Below are 24,627 nucleotides of genomic sequence, written 5' to 3' on the forward strand. Positions count from 1 at the left end.
GGGCAGATCATCCAAACAGAAAATTAATAAGGAATCACAAGCTTTAAATGACGCTACAGATCACATAGATTTAATTGATATTTATAGGACATTCCATCCAAAAACAGCAGATTACACATTCTTCTCAAGTGCCCATGGAACATTCTCTAGGATAGATCACGTCTTGGGTCACAAATCAAGCCTCAGTAAATTTAAGAAAATTGTAATCATATCAAGCATCTTTTCTGATCACAACGTTATGAGATTAGAAATGAATTGCAGGGAAAAAATGTAAACACAAATATATGGAGGCTAAACAATACGTTAATCAATAACCAAGAGATCATTGAGAAATCAAAGAGAAAACCAAAAAAATACCTAGAAACAAATTACAACAAAAACACGATAATCCAAAACCTATCAGATGCAGCAAAAGCAGTTCTAAGAGGGAAGTTTATAGCAGTACAAGCCTACCTCAAGAAACAAGAAACATCTCAAGTAAACAGTCTAACCTTACACCTAAAGTAACTCGAGAAAAAAGAAAAAAAAACAAAACCCAAATATAGTAGGAGGAAAGAAACCATGACGATCAGAGGAGAAATAAATGCAATAAAAGCAAAGAGAACAATAGCAAAGATCAATAGAACTAGTAGCTGGTTCATTGAAAAGATAAACTATTAGCCAGACTCATCAAGAAAAAGAGGGGGAGGACTCAAATCAACAGAATTAGAAATGAAAAAAGATAACTTACAACAGACAACACAGAAATACAAAGCATCCTAAGAGACTACTAAAAGCAACTCTATGCCAATTAAACAGACAACCTGGAAGAAATGGGCCAGTTCTTAGAAAGGTATAGCCTTCCATGACTGAACCAGGAAAAAATAGAAAATATGAACAGACTAATCACAAGTAATGAAATTGAAACTGTGATTAAAAATCTTCCAACAAACAGACATCCAGGACCAGACAGCTTCACAGGTGATTTCTGTGAAACATTAGGGAAGAGCTAGCCCCCGTGCTTCACAAGTTCTTGAAAAAAATTGCACAGGAAGGAACACTCCCAAACTCATTCTATGAGGCCACCATCACCCTGATAACAAAACCAGACAAATATACTACAAAAAAAGAAAATTACAGACCAATATCACTGATGAATATAAATGCAAAAATCCTCAACAAAATACTAGCAATCAGAATCCAACAACATATTTAAAGGATCATACACCATTATCAAGTCGGATTTATCCCAGGGATGCAGGGATTCTTCAATATACACAAATCAACCAATGTGATACACCATATTAACAAACTGAAGAATAAAAAACATATGATCATCTCAATAGATGCAGAAAAAGCTTTTGACAAAATTCAACACCTATTTATGATAAAAAGTCTCCAGAATGTTGGCATAGAGGGAACCTACCTCAACATAATAAAGGCCATATATGAAAAACCCACAGCAAACATCATTCTCTGTGGTGAGAAACTGAAAGCATTTCCTCTAAGATGAAGAACAATACAAGGATGTCCACTCTTGCCACTATCATTCAAATAGTGTTGGAAGTCCTAGCCATGGCAATTAGAGGAGAAAAAGAAATAAAGGAATTCAAATTGTAAAAGAAGAAGTAAAACTGATACTATTTGCAGATGACATGATACTATACATAGAGATTCCTAAAGATGCCACCAGAAAACTACTAGAGCTAATCAATGAATTTTGTAATGTTGCAGGATACAAAATTAATGCATAGAAATCTCTTGCATTCCTATACACTAGTGATGAAAAACCTGAAAGAGAAATTAAGGAAATGCTCCCCTTTCCCATTGCAACAAAAAGAGTTAAGTACCTAGGAGTAAGCCTACCTAGGGAGACAAAAGACCTGTATGCAGAAAACTATAAGACAGTGCTGAAAGAACTTAAAGATGATACAATCAGATGGAGAGATATACCATGTTCTTGGATTGGAAGAATCAATATTGTGAAAATGACTATACTACCCAAAGCAATCTACAGATTCAATTCAATTCCTGTCAAATAACCAATGGCATTTTCCACAGAACTATTTCAAAAATATTAAAATTTGTATGGAGACACAGAAAAGACCCCAAATAGCCATAGTAGTCTTGACGGAAGGAAACGGAGCTGGAGGAATCATACTCTGTGACTTAAGACTATATGACAGAGCTACAGTAATCAAGACAATATGGTACTGGCACAAACACAGAAATATAGGTCACTGGAACAGGATAGAAAGCCCAGAGATAAACCCACACACCTGTGGTCGACTAATCTATGACAAAGGAGGCAAGGCTATACAATGGAGAAAAGACAGTGTCTTCACTAAGTGGTGCTGGGAAAATTGACAGCTACATGGAAAATAATTAAGTTAGAACACTCCCTAACACCATACACAATAATAAACTCAAAATGGATTAGAGGCCTAAATGTAAGATCGGACAGTATAAAACTCTTAGAGGAAAACATAGGAAGAACACTATTTGACATAAATAGTGTTATGTAAAATAAATAGCAAGATCTTTTTTGATCCACATCCTGGAGTAATGAAATAAAAATGGAAATAAACAAATGAGACCTAATGAAACTTCAAAGCTTTTGTAGAACAAAGGAAACCATAAACAAGACGAAAAAACAACCCTCAGAATGGGAGAAAATATTTGCAAATGAATCAACGGACAAAGGATTAATCTCCAAAATATATAAACAGCTCATGCAGCTCAATATTAAAAAAACAAACAACCCAATCCAAAAGTGGGCAGCAGACCTAAATAGACATTTCTCCAAAGAAGACATACAGATTGCCAAGAAGCACATGAAAAGCTTCTCAACATCACTAATTATTAGAAAAATGCAAATCAAAACTACAATGAGATATCACCTCACACCAGTGAGAATGGGAATCATCAGAATATCTACAAACAACAAATGCTGGAGAGGGTGTGGAGAAATGGGAACCCTCTTGCACTGTTGGTGGGAATGTAAATTGATATAGCCACTATGGAGAACAGTACGGAGGTTCCTTAAAAAACTAAAAACAGAATTACCATATGACCCAGTAATCCCACTACTGGGCATATACCCAGAGAAAACCATAATTCAAAAAGACACATGCACCCCAGTATTCATTGCAGTACTATTTACAATAGCCAGGTCATGAAAGCAACCTAAATGCCCATCGACAGACGAATGCATAAAGAAGATATGGTACATATATACAATGGAATATTATGCAACCATAAAAAGAAAAATATTGTGTCATTTGTAGAGATGTGGATGGATCTAGAGACTGTCATACAGTGTTAAGTTAGAGAGAGAAAAATAAATATCGTGTATTAACGCATATTTGTGGAACCTAGAAAAATGGTACAGATGAACTGGTTTGCAGGGGGCAGAAATAGAGGCACAGATGTAGAGAACAAACTTATGGACACCAAGGGGGGAAAGTGATGGGAGGGTGTCGATGTGGTGAATTGGGAAATTGGGATTGACATATATACAATAATATGTATAAAATGGATAATTAACAAGAACCTGCTGTAGAAAAATTAAATATATAAGATTCAAAAATTCAAAAAAAAATAGTAAGTACCTAAGGTCCTTCCTGGCCTGATGTATGCCTCAGTTAATATTAACTTCCTCTTTTATTTTTTTCCCTCTGGTGAAAAGCACATTCCTTACAGATCAGAGGTCCCTCAATTCTGTGCTGGCTTCTTGCCCAGCAACAGATTGCCTGTGGAAATAAACCATGGGTGAGGTACTTTTTTTCTTTTTGTCTGTGTGTTCCCCGTACTGCTTCTTCGAATACCTGACACACTGTAGGGGCTCAGTGAGTTTAGATTTCCTATGTGACAACACAAGCCTTTTACGTGAATTTCCCAACATGGTGCTGAGAGGATTGCAGAATGTCAGCCTTAATCTGTGACAAACTAGTATTCTTAGTGCTCCTTTGGAGACTGTGTGATTTCTCCTTGTGTTGAGAGGCAGAGAGCTTAATTAAATTTCATACTTGAAGAGAGTGACGACTGAGTACTCCATCCTTCATAAGGCTTTTCAACTCTTTATTTTCAGTTAAACCTTCTGGGATTTTTCCCTCATCTTTCACGGTGTTTTAATATGCAGTACTCAAATGCTTGAATAATATCAAGGAACTCATCATTCACAGAGGCAGTCTCAGGTTCCAATTGCCTTGGAGATATTTTACTTATTATTTGGCTGTCTAAATGCATTGCAGATTAATATTTAAAAGGTGTATTCACTGTTCACTATTGTGTTCCTTCTTTCTCCTTTAAATAATTAATGTAGTTAATGCATGTGAAAAATATTGAGAAGAAAAGGTAACCTGCACACAGGTGCATTTTAAGTGCCATTCTCTGAGCAGCAGCTCCCAGAGCCTTTAGCTATACCAATAGGAACTACCCCTTGTGTAGGTGGAATTTTTCAAGGTTATGTTTGAGGAAGCCGAAATTACTGAGACCAATGCAGAAATTAATTCTCTCTTGCTTTTTTTTTTTTTTTCCTTCCTGGGAACTAGAGAGATTGACCACATGAAACCTGACACTGTGTTATGCATTCTCATTTCTGAGCAGACAATTAAAATCATAGACATGCTAATCTGTGCCTTCTGTCCCACCTCTAGGAGCGGAAAAAGAAATTTGAAAAGGATGGAGAGAGGTTTTATTCCTTGCTGGATCGGCACTTACATTTGTCTTCCAAAAAGAAAGAATCTCAGTTACAAGAGGTATGTTCAAACAGCCTGCCCTGCCTTCTATTGCCAGCTATGCCTTGGTACGTCACAGCTTCCTATTTCAAGACTTTCCTCATACCCTGCCTCAGCAGAGAACCATGTATAATAGTTGTGCTTGTAGATAAAACCATGGCCAATGACTCAGGAGCCCTGAGTTCTCAAGCCACCTCCTCCACAAACTCACAGTGTGACTTTGGATAAGATATTTCTTTCTTGTCCTCAGTTTCTCTATCTATCAAAGGAAGAGTGGTACTCAAAGATCTCTAGAATCCTTTTCAGTTCTAAGTTTCTGATTCTAGATTACATATTAAGATAGAGTTAAACTAGCGCTATATTTGATAGATCAGGAGTAGATCTACTTTTTTCCCATGAGGTGTTCCAAAGGTAGGTTTTTTTTTTTTTTTTTGGTCCTACACTGGGACTACAGCTTATATGGCACTTCCACTGACTTCAGTTCAAAGAAGTCACTACTCAGTGAGCGCCTACCACATGCCAGGCACTATGATGGTTGCAATAGGACTACAAAGACAGTAAGACGTACTTCCTGCTCTTCTGCAGCTTACAGTTAGGATGCTAAAATGAGAACACACATGACTCTTATACAAGTAGTTTTTTTTTTTACATAATGTAATGTGTATGTGGTGTCCTTGTAGGGATAGGAAGGTATTTGGAGAATAAAAAATTTACATTTGGACGTGGAGAATTGCCTTTGTGGAAGAATGTTGCCCTTCTAAATTTGAGGTGGTAATATGATTATATGTAAAGTGTTTGACAGATAAAAATATAGAAATGGACCTTTCAAGTGGAGGACAGTGGCCCCAGGGATGGAAAACAATGTTTGGCTAAAGGTTTGACCAGAATTTGCATTACTATTGGAGGATAGTGAAAGACAGGAAAGGATCAGACAAGTTGTAGAGATATTGTGGTGTAATAGGCTCAGGAGTTTGCTTTAATTCTGTTGACCCTGGAAGAATTATTGAAGGCCTTTGGTTGTGCAAGCAATATGATTAGAATTCTACTTTAGGAATCTTAAACTGGCTGAAGTTGTAGGATGAATTAAATGCGGGAGAGACGGGAAGCAAGTAAACCAGTTTAGGAAACTATTGTGATGATCTAGGGGAAAAGTTCTGAGTCACAAAAAGTGTCACTTGGAAAGGGAAAAACAGGAATTAACTGATTAAGGCTTACTTACTGGTAGAATGGATCTATGTTTTGGATAAAAGATCCAGTAAGATATAGAGATATTGAAGGTTCAAGTATAAAAAGAGATACCCAACTGAATGAAGTCATAGACACGAGCTTAGAAATCATCTTGTCCATGGTCACACAGACTGTGGCAAAGCTGAAACTCATCTCCTGACACCTGATTTAGTGAGTATCCATCACAGAATGTGAGGTACATGAAGGTGATGAGTCAAGAGACTCAGTGGTAGGTGGAGTTAGTGTTGAAAGGTGAAGGACTACTTCTCTTCCATAAACTGGAATGAAGTACTAGTCTGGGGTCATCTGCCATTTCCCTCTTGCACAATTTTGCTTTCTTCCTTTTTCTTCTATTCTGTGCCAGGGTTCCTATGCAGAAAAAAGTTAACATAACTGGTCCAAGACTTCTGTGCTTAGAAAAGTCTGCTTACAAGATGAGCTCTTTTTTTTTAACATCTTTATTGGAGTATAATTGCTTTATGATGGTGTGTTAGTTTCTGCTTTATAACAAAGTGAATCAGTTATACATATACATATGTTCCCATTTTGGCTGGTCTCTGAGAACTTGGCTGGTAAACAGTACCCTACACTGATATAAAAGTTTCCCTAAGTGTTAAGAGTGACTCATTGTGCATAGACTGCCTGTACAAACAATGTGGTTTATGCTAAACACCTTATTTTCTTTTGGGAGTCGAGAAGTTTGGTACATGCTCAGCAGAGGGAGCCTGGGTACAGCAACCAATATAAAACCTAGGGCACTTAGTATCTAATGAGCTTCCCTGGTACACAACATTTCATATGTGTTGTCATAACTTGTTGCTGGAGGAATTAAGTATTTCCTGTGTGAGTGCACTAAGAGAGAACTCTTGGAAGCTTGCACCTAGCTTTCGATGGACTTCATCCCATGCATCTTTTCCCTTTGCTGATTTTGCTTTTTATCCTTTCACAGAAATAAATCTTAACCATGTGTATGACTATATGCAGAGTCCTTTGAGTCCTCCTAGAGAATTACTGAACCTGTGGGTTTTAGAAGCCCAGACACAGTCCAAACTTGATTCTTTTAGAGGCTTTTGCAATGAAAGCTTCTAGAGTGTCCTAGCAGATTGGTGCTGTATCTAGATGTCCCTGGTGGCTTTCCTAATGAGCAAGAATGCAGCCTTTGTGTTTGTCTAATCAAAACAAAGCTGGGGGACCTTGGATCACTCACTTCTTTTTTAATATTGAGACTATTTTTAGAGCAGTTTTAGATTTAAAGAAAAATTGAATGATAAGTACAGAGAGTTCTCATATATTCTTAACCCCCTGCATACAGTTACCCCTATTATTAACATTTGCATTTATGAGACACATTTGATACACTTGATGAGCCAATGCGTTGCACATTCTATAGATTTTGATAAACGTATAATGACATGAATCCATCATTACACTGTCATACAACATAGTTTCACTGCCCTAATGATCCCTAGGCACCACCTATTCATCACTTCCTCGTTCCATACCCCCGCTGACCCCTGGCAGCCAGTGATCTCTTTATGGTTTCCATAATATTGCTTATTCCAGAATGTCATATAGTTGGAATTATATAGCATGTAGCCTTTTCACATTGGCTCCTTTCACTTAGAAATGTGCATTTAAGGTTCTTCTGTGTCTTTTCACGGCTTGATAGCTCATTTCTTTTTAGCACTGAATAATATTTCATTGTGTGGATGTATTACAATTTGTTTACCTATTCACCTATCAAAGGACATCTTGGAATCCTCCAAATTTTGTCAACTACTATTAAAGCTGCTATAAACATTTGTGTCTAGGTTTTGTGTATATAACTTTTCAAATAATTCAGTTAAATACCAAAGACCACAATTACTGAACTGCATGGTAAAAGTATATTTAGTTTTTTTTAAGAAACTGCCAAATTATATTCCAAGGTGGCTGTACTATTTTTTTTTTTATTTCTACCATCAGTGAATGAGAGTTCTTCTTGCGCCACACCTTAGCCAGCACTTGATGTTGTCTATGTTTTGGATTTTAGCTATTCTAGTAGGTGTGTAGTGATACCTCATTACTTTTATAATTTGCATTTTCTTAATGCCATGTGTTGCAGAACATCTTTTTATATGCCATCTGTAGATCTTATTTGGTGAGGTGTCTGTTCAAATCTTTTGCCCATTTTCAATTGTGTTGTTTGTTTTCATATTATTGCATCTTAAAAGCTGTTTGTATATTTTAGATACCTGTCCTTTATCAGATATATGTTTTATAAAGATTTCTTTTCCAGTCTGTGGCTTGTCTTTTCACTCAACAGAATTTTTCACAGAGCAGAAGTTTGTAATTTTAATGAAATTAAACTTCTCAATATTTTCTTTCATGAATCATGCTTTTGGTGTTATATCTAAAAAGTCATCACCAAATCCAAGATCACCTAAGATTTCTCTTATGTTATTTTCTAGGAGTTTTATAGTTTTGTGTTTTACATTTACTTCTATAATCCATTTTGAGTTAATTATTATGAAAGGTGTAAGGTCTGTCTCTAGATTATTATTATTATTTTTTTGGCATGGGGATATACAGTTGTTCCAGCACCATTTTTGAAAAGACTATCATTTCTTTATTGAATTTTCCTAGATCCTTTGTCAAAGATCAGTTGAATATGTTTATGTGGATTTATTTTAGGATCTCAATTCCATTCCATTGATCTATTTTTTCTTTCACCAATACCATACTGTTCTGATTACTATAACTTACCAGTAATTTTGAAGTCAGATAGTGTCAGTATTTTGATTTGTTTTTCTCCCCCAGTATTGTGTTGGCTATTCTGGATATTTTTGCCTCTCCATATAAATTTTATAATCACTTTGTTGATATCTAGAAAATAGCTTGCAGGGATTTTGAATTGGACTACATTGAATCTATAGATCAAGTTGTGAAGAACAGAAATGTTGATAATATTGTCTTCCTATTTGTATACATGGAATATCTCTCCATTTATTTAGATCTTTGATTTATTTCATTAGAGTTTTGTAGTATTCATCAATATATCTTATACATATTTTTTGATTTATACCTAAATACTTCTTTTTTCTTCTAATGTAAGTGATATTGTGTTTTAAATTTCAAATTCTGAATGTTCACTGTGAGCATATAAGAAAACTATTGACTTTTGTATATTAACCTTGTATCCTGAAATTGTGCTATAGTTCATTAATAGCTCCAGGAGATTTTTGTATATTCTTTAGGGTTTTCTACATACATAATTGTGTCATATGCAAAAAGAGACAGTTTTATTTCTTCCTTCCCAATGTATATACCTTTTATTTCATTTTCTTGTCTTATTGCAATAGCTTGGAATTCCAATATGATTTTAATAGTTATTCCTGATCTTAGAGGCAAAGCATCTGGTGTCTCACCATTAGGTATGATGTTAGCTGCAGGATTTTTGCAGATGTTCTTTGTCAAGTTGAGGAAATTCCCATATATTCCTAGTTTTCTGAGAGTTTTTTATCATGAATGAATGTGTGTTGGACTTTGTCAGACGCTTTTTCTACATCTCTTTGATCATATGATTTTTCTTCTTTAACCTCTTGGTGTGATTAATTACATCAATTGATTTTTGAATGTTGAACCAGCCTTGCATTCCTGGAATAAATCCCACGTGGTCCTCCTCTATAATTATTTTACACCTTGTTGCATTTGATTTGCTAATATTTTGTTGAGAATATTTGCCTCGATGTTCATGAGAGAGATTAGTTGTACTTCTCCTGTATTGTAATATCTTTGTCTGGTTTTGATAACAGTGTCATGTTGGCCTCAGAGAATGAGTTAGGAAATATTCTCTCTGCTTCTATTTTCTGAAAGAAAGTGTAGAATTTAGTATCATTTCTTCCTTAAAATGTCAGGTAGAATTCACCAGTGAACCCAGCTGGGCCTAGTGCTTTGTTTTTTGGAAGGCTATTAATTATTGATTCAGTTCCTATGTGCTGCTTTCACTGCATCCCACAAATATTAAATTGTATGTTCATTTTCATTTGAAAATACTTTTTAATTTTTCTTAAGGACTCGTCCTTGACCCATGTGTCATTTAGAAATGTGCTGATTAATCTCCAAGTATTTTGGTGTGTTCCATCTATTTCTGGTTCTTGATTTCAGTGTAATTTAACTGTGGTCTGAGAGCATACTTTGTATGATTCCTATTCTTTTAAATTTGTTTAGATGTATGTCCCAGAATGTGATTGATCTTGGTGATTGTTTTGGGTTAGCTTGAAAATAAGCTGTTGTTGGATGAAGTGTTCTATTGATGTTGATTACATCTACTTGCTGATGGGGTGTTCAGTTCAATTATGTCTTCACAAGCATACCTCAGAAATATTGTGGGTTTAGCTACAGACCACTGCAATAAAGTGAATATTGCAATATAGTGAGTCACATGATTTTTTGGTTTTCCCAATGCATGTAAAAGTTATCTTTACATTATCTTGTAGTCTGTTGAGTGAGCAATAGCATTATATTTTTTCAAATGTACATACCTTAATTTAAAAATGTTTTATTGCTAAAAATTGCTAACTATCATCAGGCAATGCAGGGTTGCCATAAACCTTCAATTTGTAAAAAACACAATATTTGCAAAGCACAGTAAAATGAAGCACAGTAAAATGAGGTATACCTGTACAGATTTTCTGCTTCTTGGATCTGTCAATTATTGGTAAAGGAATGGTGAAGTCTCCAACTCTTAATAGTAGACTCATCTATTTCTCCTTGCAGTTCTATCAGTTTTTGCCTCACATGTTTTGATGTTCTGTTATACATAATAAGGGTTGATATATATTCTTTCAGAATTGACCTATTTATTATTATGTTATGCCCCTCTTTTTTCCTGATAGCTTTCAATTCTCTGAAGGCTCCTTTTTGGAAATTAATATAGCTACTACAGCTTTCTTTTGATTTTTGTTGGCATGGGATATTTCTTCATACCTTTACTCTGAAAAATGTTTAAATTTTTAAAATTATTTTTTTAATTGAAGTATGGTTGATTTACAATATTATATTAGTTTCTGGTGTACAGCATAATGATTCAGAATTTTTAAAGTTCTATTCCATTTAAAGTCATTACAAAATAATGGCTATATTTCCCTGTGATGTACAGTATATACTTGTTGCTTATTTATTTTATACATAGCAGTTTGTGTCTCTTAATTCCATACCCCTATATTGCCCCTCCCCCTTTCCTGCTCCCCACTGGTAACCACTAGTTTGTTCTCTATATTAGTGAGTTTGTTTCTGTATTGTTATATACATCTGTTTATTTTATATTTTAGATTCCACATATAAGTGATAACATAGAGTATTTGTCTTTCTCTGACTTATTTCACTAAGCATAAAACTGTCTAGGTCCATCCATGTTGTTGCAAATGGCAAAATTTTATTCTTTTTTTATGGCTGAGTAATATTCCATTGTGTGTGTGTGTGTGTGTGTGTGTGTGTGTGTGTGTATCACATCTTCTTTATTCTTTCTTTTTCTGTTGATGGACACTCAGTTTGCTTCCATATCTTGATGGTTGTAAATAATGTTGTTATGAACATTGCAGTAGATTTATCTTTTCAAATTAGTGTTTTTGTTTTCGTTAGGTATATACCCTGCAATGGAATTGCTGGATCATATGGTAGTGGCAGGCTTCTGTCCAGTGTGGAGCTGTGACTTGAGGCAAATGATGCTGGAGTCTTCTCTTGGTTCAGGCTGGTGTGTGCACCTAGGTAGTCACAGGAAACTAGTCAGTGAGACACACAGTTTCAGTCGGCCCTTTCTGCCTTGCTTTAGGAGCAAGCACGCATTCATGTGTTCCTCAGGAGCAGAATCCAGGCTTGCTGCAGCCTTTCTGATAGTCCCACTGGTCCTCTGACCAGTTAAGGGAGCTCGTCTTCCCTTTGTTGAGCCCCAGGGCTGTGGGGCCCAATATGTGGCTTGAACCACTCACTCCCCAAAGAGAATCCCCACCAGTGTAATCTCCCTTTTCCTCTGAGTCCCCTCCCAGGGGCATGAGTCCTGACCTGATTGCTTCTTTTCCCTATCTACCAAGTTCTGTGTGTGTCTTTCTTATAGCCTTAGTTGTACAGGAGTTTTCATGCTAGTCTCCAGTTAGTTTTCAGTGAGAATTATAGATGTATTTTTGATGTGTTTATGGTGGGATGAACATACTCCTACTGTGCCATCTTGATTCAAGTCTCCTCATAACTTTACTTTTAATCTATCTTTGTCTTTTATATTTAAAGTGATGTCTTATACATAACATATAATTAACTTATTTTTTATGTGCCCTCACAGTCTCAGCCTTTTAATTGGTGTGTTTAAAGTGATTATTATTATTATTATTATTATTATTATTTTTGCGGTACACGGGCCTCTCATTGTTCTGGCCTCTCCCATTGCAGAGCACAGGCTCCAGACACGCAGGCTCAGCGGCCATGGCTCACAGGCCCAGCCACTCCGTGGCATGTGGGATCTTCCCGGACCGGGTCACGAACCCATATCCCCTGCATCGGCAGGCGGACTCTCAACCACTGCGCCACCAGGGAAGCCCTAAAGTGATTATTGATATAGTTGGATAGATGTCTACCATGCTTGTTACTGTTTTCTATTCATTGCCTCTGTTCTTTGTTCCTTTTTTTTGTCTTCCATTCTTGTTCTGCATTCTCTTTTTTTAAATTGGAAATTGTAATATGATTCCATTTTTTGTCCTTTCTTAGCATATCAATGATACTTTAAAAAAAACTTTCTTTGAGGTTATCCTAGTGTTTTCAATATGCATTTACAGTTAAGCCAAGTCTACTTTCAAATAACATTATTCTACTTCATTGGTAATACAGGAACTTTATAACAGAGTATTTCCAATTTCTCCCTTGAGTCCCTGATAATATTGCTGTCATTCATTTCACTTTTTCATAATCTCTAATCACCAAATACATTGTTGCAATTATTATTTTGGACAAACTCTTATTTGTAAGATCAGTTAAGAATAAGAAAAATATAAGATTTTATTTTACCTTCATTCATTGCTTCTCTAGTGCTCTCCTTTATGTTGGTACACATTTCTGACCTATATCATCTTCTTTCTTAAGAACTGTAACACTTCTTGGACTCAGAGTCTACTGGAAACCGAATCCTTCAGTTTTTGTGGGTTTTGTTTTGAAATTGTTTAATTTTCCTTCACTTTTGAAGGATAATGTCACTGGATACAGAATTCTAAGTTTGTGATTTTTAAAAATTTTAACCCCTTAAACATTTTACTCTACTCTCCTCTTTTTGCATTTTTTTTTTAAAAAGAAGCCTTATCCTTACTCCTCTTCGAGTAAGGTGTTTTTTTCTCTTCTTTCAAGATTTACTCTGTGCCTTTTACTTTCTACACTTTCAATATGACATGACTGCATGTAGTTTTTTTGGTATTTACCCTGCTATTATTCTCTGAGCTTCCTCAATCTGTTGTTTGTATCTGTGTTTAACTTTAGAAGGTTTTCAGTCATCATTACTTTAAATATTTCTTCTGTTTCTCTCCTTCATTTCCTTCTGGCATTCCTAGTATGCATATCTTACACCTTTTATAATTGTCCAACATTTCTTGAATAATCTACTCTGTCTTCTTTATTCCATTTTGTCTGCATTTCAGTTTTTCAAATTTCTATTGGCATATATTCAGTTCACTGATTCTTTCCTTAGCCTTGCCCAGTCTGTTGGTGAGCCCATTAAAGGCATTCTTTATTTCTGCTAGTGTTTTTGATTGCTATCATTTCCCTTTGATTATTGCTTTAAATTTTCATGTCTGCTTATATTATCCATCTGTTCTTGTGTATTGTCCTCTTTTCCATAACAGCCTTTAGCTGTAATCCCGGTTCTATGATTTCACCATCCACCATCTCTGCCTTCTTTGAGTCTGATTCTGATGCTGGTTCTTCAGACTGTGTTTGTTGGTTTGTTTTGCCTTTTTTCATGCCTTGTAATATTTTGTTGAAAGCTGAACATGATGCCCTGGGTAAAAGGAACTGAGGTAAAAAGGCCGTTATTATGAGGTTTTATGCTCCTCTGACTAGGATTTAGTCTGTGCTTAGTTTGCTATAGCTATTCTTGTCAGAGGCCAAAATTTCCTCTGGTATCTTGTTTTTTGTCTTCCCTATTGTCTTTGGATTTCTTTAGAGAGATATTCTTAAATAAGGTTTGATTCTGGTTGCAGCAACAGGCTTCTGCTTCTGGGCTTCTGCTCTGGCAAGCTTGGATTCTCCATATTCAACTATCTATCCAATTTTTTTTTTTTTTTTTTTTTTTTTTTGCGGTATGCGGGCCTCTCACTGTTGTGGCCTCCCCCGTTGCGGAGCACAGGCTCCGGACGCGCAGGCTCAGCGGCCATGGCTCACGGGCCCAGCCGCTCCGCGGCATATGGGATCCTCCCAGACCGGGGCACGAACCCGTATCCCCTGCATCGGCAGGCGGACTCTCAACCACTTGCGCCACCAGGGAGGCCCTCTATCCAATTTTTGAGGCAGTGATGTTTCCTCTGACTTCAATGCTCTGTTGATTCTAAGAAGAGTTGTTGATTCTCAGCTTAGCTTTTCCTTGTATGAGGATGGGCACAATAACTTCTAAGCTTCTTACTTGTTAGGCCAGAAACTGGAAATCTTGCATCAGTCACTTTTTCTATCTTGGCTTTATGTTCCCTATCTGTAAAATAAAGGGATAAGATCACTGCTTGGTGGCATAATTCTCCTCCAGCCCTAACATTCTGTTGGATCCATAAGCACTGACTTGCATGAATGCCTATGCTGTTATGTGACGTTTGTTACCTTTCTTCTACAGGCAGACCTCCAGGTGGACAAGGAGAGACACAATTTCTTCGAGTCGTCCCTTGATTATGTTTATCAAATCCAGGAAGTTCAGGAGTCTAAGAAGTTCAATATTGTCGAGCCCGTAAGTTCTATCTGTTGATGAATGGTCTAAAAATATTTACCAAATCTCAGGTAAATGTGGAGAACTTTGATTATAAAGTTGGAGTCTCCAAGAATATGAAGGATAGTCAGTGCTTAGTAATGAATGTCAAAGAAGTAGACACACTGGCTTATGTTATCCTTGCTCTCTCACTAATATTCTCTCTCTCACTCTTCCTTTCCCTCCCCCACACTCCTATCTCCCCCATTTCTCTCTATACCTATGATTTTTTCTTAATCTTTCTTTTCCTCCTTTCCTTCCTTCCATTCCTTGATTTCTCTGTCACCTTTCATTTTACCTTGTTCTCCTCCCTTCCTTCCTTTCATACTTTCATAAGGTTTCTGAATGTACTCATCATATCCCAGACACTGTTCTAGGAACTCATGTTCCTTGTATTCAGTGACTTCCCATTCTACTATTTTTACTTCCATCTTTTGAAAAATTTTCTAATTAAATAGCCTTAATTTATTATAAAAGATGACGGACTGTGGTTTGACAACTGTGTTGAATTTTAACAACTTTCTTTTTTATTATAAAATAATGTAGAAAACAATGTAAAAAACAATTTCAGAAAAGCTATAAAAACTTATATGTAGAACAAAACAAATACAACAAATCTCCCATACAGAGATGATCACTGTTAATATTGTGGCATTTTTCCTCCTAAATTCCCTGTGTATCTGTTATATTCCTTTCTTTATCTATTGTGCATGTGTACTTGTAGATGTGTGTACACATGTGCATGTGTGTGTACACATATTGCACATGAACATGTATATATCTATGTACATGTGTATCTGTGCTCACAGTTGTATATATCTGCATATGTATATGTGCAAACAAGTATTTATTAATTTATCCAATAAGCATTTATTGAGCTTCTGTTATGTGCCAGGCACAGTGCTAAACACTGGGTATCCTACAGTGAAAAAGACAGACTCAGTTTCTGTCTTTATGAAGACTATACTATCATGGGGTAGACAGAAGGGAAAGAAGGATACACATAAATAAAATAACTATAAGTTGTGATAAGGACTAAACCAAAGAACAAGAACAGACAGCTACTTTAGATCAAGTGGTCAAGAGGCACCTCTGAAAGTGTCATTTAAGATGAGATCTAAAGAAAGAGAAGATAAGGCAATGTGAATAATGGGGAAAGAACATTCCAGGCACAGAAAAACACATGTGCACAGTCCTTAAGTTAGAAAAGAATGATGTGCTCAAGGAATGAAAAAGTAGTGCCTTTAGATACTGGTGAGAGAAAAAGGAGAGTGGCAGGAAACAATATCTGACAGGAAGGCATACGATCTGTAAGCATGGTGAAGGGGTTAGATTTTATTCTAAATATAGTAGAAAAATCACTGACGGGTATTAAATAGGATATGACATGCTGATTTTGTTGTGGAGGCTACTGCAGTGGTCTAGGAAAGCAAAAAATGTTGCTTTGGGTTCGGGTGGTGGTAGTAGAAACAGAAAACAATGATTGGATTAGACATATATTTTAGAAGCAAAACTGACAGGAATTACTGATTGATTAGTTTGAGATGTGAGTGAAAGAAATCAGAATTATTTACTTTCTGGCTTGATTGACTGAGTGGGTGGTAGTGTCATTTCCTGAGATGTGAAACCTTGGAGAGAAACAGGAAGAATGTCTATATAACTGTGTGTGTGGTACCCACACTCATATGCATTTGTATATATGTGTACATATATATGTACATATATATAACTATATGTATATATACATACACACGTGTATAGTACATACGTGTGTACATAGTTTTTATATGTTTATGTATATGTACATATATATAGTTTGTGTTTATGTACATATATACACACATATTTATGTGTTTGTATGTATATATGTGTGTGCATATTTATATTTACTCACCTGTTTACTTTCTAAAAAGAACAGAACAGTTTTTACTACTTCCTATTACACTTTACTATTGCCAGCATTGAGCATTGCTTTTTTTTTTCTTTTTCTTTTTGTGGTATGCCGGCCTCTCACTATTGTGGCCTCTCCCGTTGTGGAGCACAGGCTCCGGATGCGCAGTCTCAGTGGCCGTGGCTCACGGGCCCAGCCGCTCTGCAGCATGTGGGATCTTCCCGGACCGGGGCATGAACCCATGTCCCCTGCATCGGCAGGCGGACTCTCAACCACTGTGCCACCAGGGAAGCCCTGAGCATTGCTTTTAAAATGTTTGTATTTGATAGATGAAAATTGTATTTTCTTTTGTTTTTATTTGTGTATATTTGATTTTTATTGGGGTTGAACATTTTAAACATTAAAAATATATTTTATTGATCATTTCTACGTCTTCTTCTGCAATGTCCCAACTCCTCCCTGAAACATTTCTAACTTGAAAATTCGTTTTCAAAAAAAAAAGATCCGTGGATGTTTTAGCATTATGACAGTCTTCATTATGGTCATTTAGCCATTTTAATATATTGAGTACCTATTCTGTGCCATTCCTGAGGATATAAAGACACAGTCTATTCCCACATTATGTCCATACTGTCCACATTATGAACGGTTTTATATGCTATCTGAAAAGGGTATTGATGAATAAATTTGGTAATAGTTCTTATTTTGTAGATCTGAGTCCAGTGTTAATGTTTAACCTAATAAAATAATAGCTATGTGTAGACCTGTTTGTGTTTGTGTTACTGCTTTTAACACTATACTCCACTGTGTGGAGTTTCTTTTTGTACATCTATTTCCTTTATTTGATTAATGAGAAGGTGCTGGTGATAAAGTTATTTTTATACATTTTCCCTAGGTCTTGGCCTTTCTTCATAGCCTCTTCATTTCCAACAGCTTGACCGTGGAGCTCACACAGGATTTCCTCCCATATAAACAGCAACTCCAGCTCAGTTTACAGAATGTGAGTGTACATGTGGATTTCTTCACCTGTCTCTACATTCCAATTGGATTTCAGCTCCAATATCTTGACCTTGGAGTTCTAGGTTATTACATCCCAGATAATTTGTCAGCACAGACTGGTATGGATCACAAATGTTTTAGTGTACTAGATTGTTCTTACTCTTCCAGTTTCAGCTCTTCCATGTGTTTGAGGCTGACTGTTGTTCAGACCCACCCTTCTACCCACTGACGTGTCTATCTATCCAATATTTATTAAATGTTGCTAGTTTGCTATATCTCTCCCAGATCAGAACCCACCTATGGGCTTTTTTAAGCACAGATCTTATGCTACTTCCCTGCTAGTTAGTCAGGACACTCTCTTTGTAGGTTTTATTACCACAAATGCCCATTTTCCCCTCTTTTCCTTTTCTCACTACTTTTCTCATTACATTTCTAGAGTTGAATAAATTATTTTTAAAGGTTGTCTCCACATTCTTTCCCATGCTGTTTTTTTTTTTTTTTTTTGCAGTATGCGGGTGTCTCACTGTTGTGGCCTCTCCTGTTGCGGAGCACAGGCTCCGGACGCGCAGGCTCAGTGGCCATGGCTCACGGGCCTAGCTGCTCCATGGCACGTGGGATCTTCCCAGTCCGGGGCATGAGCCCGTGTCCCCTGCATCTGCAGGCAGACTCTCAACCACTGGGCCACCAGGGAAGCCCATCCCATGCTGTTTCTTATAGATGGGCAAAGGCACACCCTTCCCTTCCTTGTCACATGTATTATTTTTTTCATTTACTTATTTTACCCATATTTAACAAATACTTAGGTATATAATGAACATACACTCTGTGCCAGGCATTGTAAAATGCACTGGACATACCATAATGTGGCATGTTAGTTTTTGCCTTCAAGAAGTATATAGTCTCTTGGAGCCGAGAGATATAAACAGAGATATATCATGATTACTTATGAAAAGTGCTAAAATACAATTAAGACCAAAAAAGTTAAAGAAGCACAGAGAGTGGAATAATTGACTGTCTGGTACAGTAAATGAAGGCATCACTGAGGTAGTGACTTTACCTTGCATAAAATTTACAGTTGTATTTTTAGATGAAAACAGTTGGTAAATTGCAGTGGAAATAAACTTTACTTGGTTGTTTAGGAGAATCCTGATTTACAGGTATTGTTTTTATTGTTGTTTTTCTTTCTGGGTACTGTCTTTCACCAGAATGTGAGAGCCCCTCTCTTCTGCTGATATAAAAATATTCCTATAACCAGGAATATTTAGTTGTGTACTTTTAAATATATTACTTCTTAACATTAGCTTTTGCTATTCATGGGCATGAAAACATAGGTTTTCTGTTAACCTATGTTCAAAGAGAGCACCCTGTCATATCCTTTATTCTAATGGCCTGGATTTGATTCAGAGTCAAGTAGGCAGTAGCTTTACTTGAGGCAGAATGTAGAAGTTGCCGTGATAATATTATCTTTGGGAACCTTCTTTATAGCCTCCCTTTTTTTAAGGTAGGGGTCAGTCTGATGTTCAGAATTCTTAGAGCCTTTATTTATTGGAGGCTTTTGTCATTTCCATTAGAAAATGTCTCCCAGATGTGTTTTTATGGGTACATTGGTATTTATGTTTCCCTCTCCCTATTAGACTTTAGTACTGTTAAACTCCACTAAACTGTTTTCTAATTACTATGCCATTCAACTTTTTTTTTTTTTTGCTATGTTGTAGCACATGGTGAAAGCCAAGAAAACTCTGCACTGGGTCTCTGACCAGTGAATGCTTATTCATGATGATGGTGATGATGATAATGATTATGATGATAATGTCTTGACAGACAAGAAATCATTTCTCCAGTACCCGAGAAGAGATGGAAGAACTTAAGAAAAGGATGAAAGAAGCTCCACAGACATGCAAACTTCCAGGACAGCCAACCATCGAAGGCTATCTCTATACACAAGAGAAATGTGTGTGGGAATACAGGGATAGCTACTGGGTTTCAGTAGGCTGACACCAGCTGCCACTTGGCTTCTCCAAACTCCAGGCACCCATATAGTTCATAGACCCCTGCCAGCTATACCTATTTGGAGAGTAGTGTGGGAGTAGAGAAAATAAAAAGGAGGGAGAAATTGGAGGAGGAGGTTAAGGATTTGTCTTACAAAGGCTGTGGGTTGATAAGACCTAAGGTTTTCTCTGAGATTCAAAATGGGGATTGTTAATTGCTTAATCCTTTCAATGACTCTTTGGGGCTAAAAGGGAGGTAGGAGAAAGGAGACATAAAATAATAATTATTATACCTACTATGTTCCAGGCATGGTGTTAAGTGCTTTAAATATACTACCTCATGTAATCTTTGAAGCCACCTTATCATACCCATTTTACACATGAAGCCACTGAGGCTTAGAGAGATCACTAGTTGAAAGTCACCCAACTATCATGTAGCAGGGCTAAGTGTAAAATCAGGTTTGTGAAATGCCAAAACCTATGCTCCTAGAGCTATACCCTATACCTTCCACTGCCTTAGGATCATAAACTTGCCCTTAAAGCACTACACAACCATTGCGATTTCAGTGAGCAACACAGTTGTTCATTGCTAACCAAGGAAAATGGGTTAACTCATCTGGTCACTGAATATTGCAGAGGGTTCAAGCTTTTCTACCTCCTAAATAACATTATGTAAACCTGTATGTGTTATTTGATTTTCCTTTTGAACTATGACCCAATGTCCCCAAAGCCTGTGATTTCATTCCCTGACCAGAATTATTCTACATGGTGAGTAGGCAAATGAGACTACCCAGAGGTTACCAGTGGCAAAACCCACTGAAATCCACAAAACATGGTATTTCAGCAGTCATATTTTCATGCTTTTCATCCCTTAGAGCAACTCACTTTGATGGTTTTCAAAGATGTGTTCTTCTATTTGTCAGGTTCATCTCTTCAACTCTCCATTGCAGGATCTCTCAGTCTCAGTGGTATTGACATTTCAGGCTGGCTAATTCTTTGTTTTTAGCAGTTATCCTATGCATTATAAGGTGTTTAGAAGCATCTATAGCCTCTCCCCACTTTATTCTAATAGCACTTCCCAGGTGTGATAACCTAAAATGTCTCTGCCCAATGTCCCCTGGGAGGCAAAATTGCCCCTACTTGAGAACCACTGCTATATTATAAGAGAGGCACAGAGTAATGAGTATGTAATCTTGGCTCTAATATCAACTAACTCTGTGATCCTTCTCTGCCCCAATTTTCTGATTTGTTAAATGGATATGACATGCCTACTCAGTTGAATGTACGCTTACTAAGAATCCTTTTTGCCAGACAATATGCAATGCATTGGGGGTGCAAAAAATAGATCAAACTTGTTTTTTGCCCTCAAGAAGTTCACAGTCTGATTAAGACACAAGTATATCAAGAACTATAATGAAATGTGTTGAGCACTGCATTTGGGGCATATATCTAAGGGCTTCACTGAGGAAGTGATATATGAACTGAAACTTGAATTATGACTGGGAGTTTGACAGGTAAAGAAAATGGCAAAGAAAATTCCAAGTGTATACTACTGCATGAATAAAGGCACAGAGGTGTGTGAGGTTATAGTTTGTTTGTAGGATCTTGGTTTTCCAAGAACAGTCCTGGATTATTCTTGTTGTCCTGATATAATTAGTGATAGTGCCCTATTCACTCTTAAATATGTCTTGAACTTGGTCTATATATTATATTACAACCTATTTTTTTGGTAACTGAATATAATTCCATGAGACCAGAGCATACATGTGAGGGTGGCAAAAGACAAAGTTGGAAAGGTAAATACAATCACATTATAAAAGGCTTTGTGAGCCAACCTAAAGAGTTTGGAGAGAATGGGAAAGCCATGGGTGGTTTATAATAAAAAGAATGATATAAATAAACCTATAATTTAAAAAAACTATTTATCTAGCAAAAGAGTAGAGAATGGGCTAGAAAGGAGTGATCACAGATGGGGGAAACCAAAGAGAAGGTCACTGAAAGAATTAATTGGAGAAATAGGGAATTTTTGTTTTGTTTGAAATAGCTCATAAAACAATTTTTAAAAAGTCAGAAATAGGGTCCTGAATGAATTCAGTTTTGAAAGGGGTGAAAGGAGAGACATGTAGGGGATAGAAAGGCAGGTTACAGGGAAGGAGGAGCAGAAGATTACAGATGTCTCCAGATCATACAATAGGATATATAATGGGAGCATTCACAGGGAACCTGGCAAGGAGAGTGCTTTGGAGCCAGCCAGAGCAGATATGGAAAGCAGTTGATGATGATTAGGTTATCCATCTGTGTAGTGGGCAGGTGCTACTGCAGGACTGGAGCTCAGGGGAAAAGTAGCACTAGATCTGGATCAAGACCATGAAGAATAATCTGTACACAGCTTCTGTCTTAGGGGTGGACTGACCATGCAGCCAAAATACTTATTCTATCAGCTCACTGTTGCCTATCTTTGTAGGGGCTTTGGGAATATCCTGGGTGAAATACTACTGCCAATATGAGAAAGAGACCAAAACGCTCACCATGACACCTATGGAGCAGAAGCCAGGTGCTAAGCAGCAGGTCAGTTCTTTTATGGGCCACATTTTTTTGAAATTCATCTGTGACTGCATCTCAGAAAAGAGTATATGTTGACTTCGTGTCAAAGAATCAAGTCCACCACTGTCGTGTGAAGCCATGACTTCATATGTTCTCCGTGGCCTAAGTTTGCATTGGGCCAGATACTACTCAGTTGAGTGAAATATCTCTGTTAATGATTCCAGGCCTTCTGAAAGTGCCTGTACTCTTTTAGATCATTATTACAAGAGTCTATCACATTGTACAAGGAAAATTTGCAAAAACTATGGATAAATTGGAGGAGAGTATTACTTGCTTTTAAGAAGGCTCTGCTATAGGATTCCTTTAAATAGTTAAGAGTTTAAAATACAAAACATTTTCCAAAATTCCTTTTTTAAAGGAGTATTCTGTTGCCTAAAGTTGGAATAATCTATACCCCACACTGTATGTAATGCTCAAATATCTTTAAGCAGTTAATGCCTCTTCTTCTGCCCTCCAAACTTTCCCCTACTCCCCAAAATTGCAAGATGAGTTTAACACACTGAGAAGATAGTTCACTTACCTGGAGGAACCTGATCTTATATATATATGTTATATTATGTTATACATTATATATTATTTTTTATGTATGACCACCCAGCTAAAAAAAATATTCTGTTATCTCAGTTTTGTCTATCTTGGTAGGGGCTTTGGGAACACAGGCACACACACACACACACACACACATACACACACACTCACACACCTGAAGGTTTCTTAAGATAAAAGCTGATAGACTGACTATTCATATTCTAAAAGTAGTTCAGTGTGTCCCTTTAACTGTTTCTCAGACAGGGTCTTAGGGCATAATTTTGAAGGATTTTCCTTATTTAAAAATTGTTTATAAAGTGAAAAAAAAAGGTTTACTTGTTAGCATTGAAAGTTGTGGTGCATGAAGACCCAATTTCGATAGGCAGATATTTGGAGACTTTGGGGGCCATTTTTTTCTCCATTGCTGGTGCTCTCCATGGAAGATCTCTCTTATGTGGCTTGTTCATAGGAAATTAGTGATGATTGAGATTTGGTGGCAGACTGTTGAAAAACTGCTTTTCTTTTTTGTCATTAACCACAAGTTTTGCCAATCTGCTTTGAATGTGGATTAGACATGGGATGCACCTCTAACAGAGCATACCAAATTGGGTCTCCACAACCCTCATCCGTGTTTCTTTTTTTTTTTTTTAATTTTTAATTTTTTATTAGTTTCTGCTTTATAACAAAGTGAATCAGTCATACATATACATCTGTTCCCACATCCCTTCCCTCATGCATCTCCCTCCCTCCCACCCTCCCCATCCCACCCCTCCAGGCGGTCACAAAGCACCGAGCTGATCTCCCTGTGCTCTGCGGCTGCTTCCCGCTATCTATCTACCTTACGTTTGGTAGTGTATATATGTCCATGCCTCTCTTTTGTTTTGTCACAGCTTACCCTTCCCCCTCCCCATATCCTCAAGTCCATTCTCAAGTAGGTCTGTGTCTTTATTCCCGTTTTAGCCCTAGGTTCTTCATGACATTTTTTTTTAATTCCATATATATGTGTTAGCATACGGTATTTGTCTTTCTCTTTCTGACTTACTTCACTCTGTATGACAGACTCTAGGTCTATCCACCTCATTACAAATAGCTCAGTTTCGTTTCTTTTTATGGCTGAGTAATATTCCATTGTATATATGTGCCACATCTTCTTTATCCATTCATCTGGTGATGGACACTTAGGTTGTTTCCATCTCCGGGCTATTGTGAATAGAGCTGCAATGAACATTTTGGTATATGTCTCTTTTTGAATTATGGTTTTCTCAGGGTATATGCCTAGTAGTGGGGTTGCTGGGTCATATGGTAGTTCTATTTTTAGTTTTTTAAGGAACCTCCATACTGTTCTCCATAGTGGCTGTACCAATTCACATTCCCACCAGCAGTGCAAGAGTGTTCCCTTTTCTCCACACCCTCTCCAGCATTTATTGTTTCTAGATTTCTTGATGATGGCCATTCTGACTGGTGTGAGATGATATCGCATTGTAGTTTTGATTTGCATTTCTCTAATGATTAATGATGTTGAGCATTCTTTCATGTGTTTGTTGGCAGTCTGTATATCTTCTTTGGAGAAATGCCTACTTAAGTCTTCTGCCCATTTTTGGATTGGGTTGTTTGTTTTTTTGCTATTGAGCTGCATGAGCTGCTTATAAATTTTGGAGATTAATCCTTTGTCAGTTGCTTCATTTGCAAATATTTTCTCCCATTCTG

At 36.9% G+C, this 24,627-nt stretch overlaps 1 protein-coding gene across 4 annotated transcripts in view; it reads left to right on the forward strand.

Moving 5' to 3' along the window:
* OPHN1 (oligophrenin 1) overlaps window positions 1-24,627 on the forward strand; it is a 646,402-nt gene that overhangs the window by 341,632 nt on the left and 280,143 nt on the right. For all 4 annotated transcript variants that reach the window (XM_060086644.1, XM_060086647.1, XM_060086645.1 and 1 more), the window contains 5 exons: window positions 4,638-4,739; window positions 14,782-14,892; window positions 17,697-17,801; window positions 19,622-19,751; window positions 22,253-22,356. In XM_060086644.1, coding sequence (XP_059942627.1) covers window positions 4,638-4,739; window positions 14,782-14,892; window positions 17,697-17,801; window positions 19,622-19,751; window positions 22,253-22,356 — 552 coding nt within the window. The remainder of the gene's footprint in view (window positions 1-4,637; window positions 4,740-14,781; window positions 14,893-17,696; window positions 17,802-19,621; window positions 19,752-22,252; window positions 22,357-24,627) is intronic.

Source organism: Mesoplodon densirostris, chromosome X (assembly GCF_025265405.1).
Source record: "Mesoplodon densirostris isolate mMesDen1 chromosome X, mMesDen1 primary haplotype, whole genome shotgun sequence".
Taxonomy (NCBI): domain Eukaryota; kingdom Metazoa; phylum Chordata; class Mammalia; order Artiodactyla; family Ziphiidae; genus Mesoplodon; species Mesoplodon densirostris.